The sequence below is a fragment of the Danio aesculapii genome, chromosome 11 (assembly GCF_903798145.1).
Source record: "Danio aesculapii chromosome 11, fDanAes4.1, whole genome shotgun sequence".
Taxonomy (NCBI): Eukaryota; Metazoa; Chordata; class Actinopteri; order Cypriniformes; family Danionidae; genus Danio; species Danio aesculapii.
The window spans coordinates 36,485,646-36,491,805 of NC_079445.1; the positions used below are offsets into that span (position 1 = coordinate 36,485,646).

Consider the following 6,160-nt stretch of genomic DNA (forward strand, 5'->3'; position numbering starts at 1 on the left):
GTCACTTGTGCTGCCCCAAAACCCTAATTCTTTTAATATATAATATATATTTATAGTGCTGGGAAAAGTTATAAAAGTAATGCATTAAAATATTGAGTTACTGCTCAGTTGCGTGACTTAGTTACTTTTTATGGTAAGTAATGTGTTACGGTATTTTTAATTTACTTTTCTGATACTTTTTATTACCTGGCTGAGGCTTGATCTCTTTCAAAATTTGTGTTTTTTTTTATTTTACAGAGGAACTTAATTAACAACGCACTGTATAACCTACACCTTACCTTAAAAAAAAACAAAACATTTTAGCATGTTATCTCAGAACTTAAAGAAGCTAAACATGCAGTATATTCAGATTATTGAAAGTTTAAGGCAATGTGTTTGTAACTTTTGTACTGTTTGTCTTAAGTAAAATCACTGTAGATGAGACGATCTCCTTTCCTCTTTCTTCAGTGCCTTCAAAATAATGAACACATTCCTCATTGACTGTGTGGTTCATTGACTTCTTTAATTCAGCAATTTTTTTAAAAGCTAAATTAATTAAACTAAAAGTAACTCAAATATCCTACTTAGTTTTAAAAGTAATGCTTTACTTGTTACTTAGAAAAGTAATATTACGTAACTCGCATTACTTAATGATTTACCCCAACACTGTATGCATGTATGTGTAGGGCTGTGACGGTAACGGATTTTCTGTTACCGTGGTGATGAAGCAAGAAATCATGCGGTATGTCGGTTAACCGCGCATATATATATATATATATATATATATATATATATATATATATATATATATATATAAACACAAATTTATACAAAACTATATACTCAGAATTCATAATATAAAATGTATATAAATATAAAATATATTTATCATGTACACTTTTTTTGCATTTGTTACAATGTTGAAAACAACACCAATAAATACAAATAAATATATAAATATTAAAACAATCAGAATCTTTGCCATTTTTTATTTAATGTTCAACAACAAAAACATTATAACAGACACTACGACATAAAATTGTGTAATTGAAGAGAAGCACTAAACACTTTAAAACAGTCTGATTGGCACTTTAGTGCTTTCCATCCACCTGACTGCCATTTCTCATGTGCAGATGTTTGTTGCATGATAAATGTACAGCAGGAAGCAGTGTATTTTAAACACACACCTTTGTAATTAAACAATAAGTTTAGACTCTGGTAAAATGCAATGGAAAGGGGAAATCAAACAAATTATTAGCTATCAATAATTAAAACAAAAGCAAGGCATAATGTTTATTCATGGTTAATTCCAGTCTGCAATTGCAAGACTGTCGATATATATTGCATGGTATGTCAAAGTAAGTTCAACAGTTGTTTAATAGCAGGTCAAACCCAAACAACATACAACATAGGGATGTTCGCAAAGGCAAGCACCACAGAGACAGTAACAGGTTGCCTGACAGATCAAAAAAAAGTCAATAAAACTTAAGGACCAGATACAGTATAACTTCAGCCACAATTAGGCATGAAATGAGGAAAGCAAATATCTGTTTACAGCATATTTATCATCACAATGGTCCCATACAAAAATGAACTAATCTGAAAACAGCCAACTAATGGAAATTAAATTGACTAATTAAAGTAAATGATGAAGACAGGAGGTGCGTGTTTGTAGCCATATCTTGACATCAGCGTCGATTTCCGGGGCTGTCTAAGTCAAGGTTTCCCTTTTGTGACCTTAAAACAGTAAGTAAAGTGATGGTTAATAAAAAAAAAATGGAAATAATTTTAAGACGAAAATATATTTTTGAAATTCATGATAACATACTCTGGCTTCGATGTACTCAATCCTCTCTCCAAAGCAGTGAGCTTCTCATTCAAAGTGGCCCTAAACGAGACCTGCCAGGACATATCTGAAGAAAACAAAAAAAACAAACAGATTTCATTTTAAAAACGACATATGTGATGAAAACATTTCTTACACAAAATATCTCTGTAAATATTAAAACGCAAAACTGTCAAAAAATCAATTATTATTGCTTTTTATTTGTTACAACGATCCTATTTCAAATTTGATATGACGCATTTATACACATACTACACACATTAGGCATGGGACAATAACCTTTATCAAGATTTACCACGATTTGGAAAGGTCAAGGTTTTAAAACACCAAAATATTCTGCGATACCATTCCTACGGTATATATATATAAGATTTTTTTCCTTTTTTTGTTTATTTTTTAGGACAACAGTATCTCCAGCAGATAAGATATCCAAAGATGCAGTTTTTAAATTGTAAAGAAATCTGTGTTTTTAAACTAATGAAGACTGTAGAAGTCAATGATTCATTTGAATTATTTAGCCTGACATGTTTACTGCTCCAAACTATTTTAAATGTTTCTTAAAATAAATACAGTGTGTTCAATGGTTTTTTTTTGTTTTTTACCCAGACATTTAAAAAGAACATTTTTAGAGCAGTACTACACATACCGTCAAACAATTATATATTTATCCAAGGTTATCATACCGTCACAATCTTATACCAGCCCATTCCTACATACATACATATACACAAACGTATATATACAAATGTACATGTATACATATACATAAAATTGTTATAACATCTTTACAATAATAAACTGGAACAATGTTTCATTAACCCTTTGACTGCCGCTCTACCAAATGGTTGACCATGTTTTTACTGTTATAAATAATGACTGTTAAAGTAATTCACAGAATGACTCTTTTACATAATGGCTTACACACACAACATTATTGGTTTACAAAAGAATCTAACAAACATAATCCTGTTGCACTACTACACTTGATTTTGGTTTTACTGTAATTTTTTTTTTTAGAGTTTTTATTTAAAAAAACAAGAAAACATGTTAAATGAGAATCTGAAATATTTTGTGGCAGACTTAAAAATAAGGTGATTTACTATTCAAAAATGTTTTATTTTGAATATTTTTTAAATAGTCTTACACTTCATATTTTCAGATTTTTCATATTATATTTATTCATTCCGGTACTTTACCAAATGGTTGATATGTTGGTTTATGATTAGAGGTTGATATTTTAGAAATGATGGGATGTGTTAAACAAATATACATAAACTAGTGTGTTAACTAGGGACATTAGGAGTTAAGAAATGAAATTCAACATTTTTTTCTTGGTGGGGTAGTAAAAGGGTTAATAACAATACTATAATTACTAAACCTGTGTTACATTATGTTAATACTATGTGTTATGTACTAAATATATACATTTTTTGTTTATACACACACATTATATATAATATATATATATATATATATATATATATATATATATATATATATATATATATATATATATATCCTTTATAATTATATAAGTGAAAATACAGTATGATAAAAATAAACTGATAAACAGTAACCTTACTAGCACTAAAACTAGGACTGATTTACCCAAACAAACTAATGTCCGCGTTAGTTCGACTTTTTTGAGAAATTACCACCTGCAAATACTTTTTTTTGATCGATATATTGGCACTTGATAACATATAATTGAGTATTTCGGTAAGTTTAAATCATCATTTTTATATTCAGACAAAAACATCTGAAACAGGGTTGACAAGTCTTAACGTCAAACCCAACGCCTACATGTTTTTCCTGCTCATTACACTGCCTGTATGTCTCATAAACCACGTCTTCCATACATATACACATTTACTACAGTATTACCTGACCCTAAACTGTATTGAAGTGCAAAACAACTGCATTATTAATTATATTTTCGACACAACACGCAATAGATTGACCCACTGCTCTAGATTAGCATGCTAGAGTGCTGAAATGGCGTAACGACTCGAGTAAAACATCAACGATGTGATTCTCCGTCTTACCGAAGGAATTGAGGAAATCGGCTATTTTCTTAATGCTGCTGGTGATCACTTCGATATATTCTCGGTTCGCCCAGTCTTGGTGAATCTCCCTTTGCACTGGATCCTCCTGTCCGGCCATCGTGAGCTAGTTAGCATTAGCATTAGCCGCCGCTGCTGTGAGAGAGAATAAAAAGCAGCGACCCCTGATGGACAAACACCAAATCTGGGCAACACCACTGAAGAAGACCAGTGTGATTGTCACTGTGTTACTATTTGTTAAAGCGGTTTTTCCCGTCACGTTAAAAATGTGTTTAAGATATTTAAGATAAAAAATTTTACATCAATTGAAAATATAGCTACCATCAATATTTATGAAATAGAGGATTGCATCACTTGTTTATAGATGTTTTTCAAATATTCTCACATTTATAGGTTGTATGCTCTTTCTGGGAGACTTCTCTTGAGTCTGTTGCTCACTTAATTTGGGAATTTGTTCTTTCTGGTCTGATGTGAATACTTGTCCAATAGGTTTGTGGGGATTTTTCTTTAAGCTATAGACATTGATTTGGGGTTTTACATTAAAGAAAACAATTCCTTAATTCAAGTTTTTGTATTAACTCGGCTGTCCCTGGAGTCTCACAGGAATCAGACACATGCTCTCTACTCCTCCATGACCACCACAGCAGCTGCTCAGGATACAGCCGGGTCCGGGATTGTAGAAACCTTTAGATCATCTCTTCACAGGTCTTGGACCACATCAGTGGCACCGTATAATCTCTGGGGGCCTTGAGATGAGTATCCCCAGGTGGAAATAGAGAATAAAGAGAATAATTAGCGTAGCTGCTGTTCATAGGGTATATAAATGAGATGCAAAAACCTTCATGGAGCACATTCATGCATCATACCGCTATGTGATGCATTAAGTGCATGCTTTGGTAAAAAGATATTTTTTATAATCTAGTTTTGAACTGAGAGAGTGGGTCTGTTAATATTAGGTTAATATAATATTAGGTTCATATTATTAATCTAATATTATTTATTGGAAACTTTTTTATACACAAGTGTAAATATGTAAACCAAATGTTGTATTTTTTAAACAAGAATTGAATCTGTACTTGAAAACCATTTCAGAATCTCATACCAAAAAAGTAAATAAAACTTCTAAAACATGTGCTTTATTTAATATTCTGCATTCATTTGTGTTATTTTTTCATGTGCCCTCTCTCTCCTTTTTTTAACATTTATTATTTTATTGTCTTTTTTCTTTCTCTTTGCCATACCATTGTCATACTTCTTTAAAATTGTTCAATCTCTTTTTGAGCAAAAAGTATTATTTGCATTGTTTGTATTATACTTATTCTTCTGTATTTTCATTGTAATTGCCAGTTTTTTTTATTGCAGTAAAATAAAAGTTGGGTAGTAGAAATGAACATCTTGAAATAGTACTTTTAACACACCTGTTTAACCCTTTAAGGTGCGCTCCTTGAAAATAATGTTTATGGCCCACATATTGTATTGAATAATATGCTGGCACAACTCTTATAAATAGTAATAGTGGGTAGTGAGTAGCACAATCACCTCACAGCGAGAAGGTCGCTGGTTTGAGCCCCAGCTGGGTCAGCTGGCATTTCCATAGTCCAAAGACATTTGCTATAGGTGAACTGAATAAGCTAAATTGGCCATAGTGTATGTGTACAAGAGTGTATGTGTGTTTCCCAGTGATGGGTTGTGGCTGGATGGGCATTCGCTGCGTAAAAACATGTGCTGGATAAGTCAGCAGTTCATTCCACTTTGGCGCTGTGATCAATAAAGGGATTAAGCGGAAAAGAAAATGAATGATTGATAACCTATGAATAAAAGGTCAACCAGGTGGTTATAAGGTCTGTTAAAGAGTTAAAACAAATGAACTATCTCCTTATTCGTTGCATTATCGTTATTTTTATCTGTAACTGACAACATGTGCTGAAAAAATAGTAGGCAACACTGCAGTGACCAAAAATGGTGCATGTGATCTACAAATAAATGAACAAACTATAAAAAAATAATTAAGCTGTCATTTATGTTTTCATAAAGTCAAAAGGTAATTGATTAATGTGGTTTAAGTTTAAATGTAAATTAAAATAGATTGTTAGACATTTTGCCAAACCAAATGTGCAGATTTCCGTAGAATGGCCCATGAATATAGTAAATAAAGTAGACCCCATTTCTAATAGGCAAGACAACAATGGTCACTTCTTAAAATGGATGTCTCAAATATAGACATACCTCATAATAAACCTTTTTACTGCAGCATATTGGAGAAATGTGCCAT

The 6,160-nt window shown here is 31.7% G+C and overlaps 1 protein-coding gene across 1 annotated transcript; it reads right to left on the reverse strand.

Moving 5' to 3' along the window:
- Positions 1-954: 954 nt before the first annotated feature.
- brk1 (BRICK1 subunit of SCAR/WAVE actin nucleating complex) lies at positions 955-4,047 on the reverse strand. The gene is given in 3 exon segments (XM_056468159.1): positions 955-1,833; positions 1,836-1,892; positions 3,871-4,047. Coding segments are annotated over 3 exon segments (267 nt in total). The 5' UTR covers positions 3,989-4,047; the 3' UTR covers positions 955-1,741.
- Positions 4,048-6,160: the final 2,113 nt, after the last annotated feature.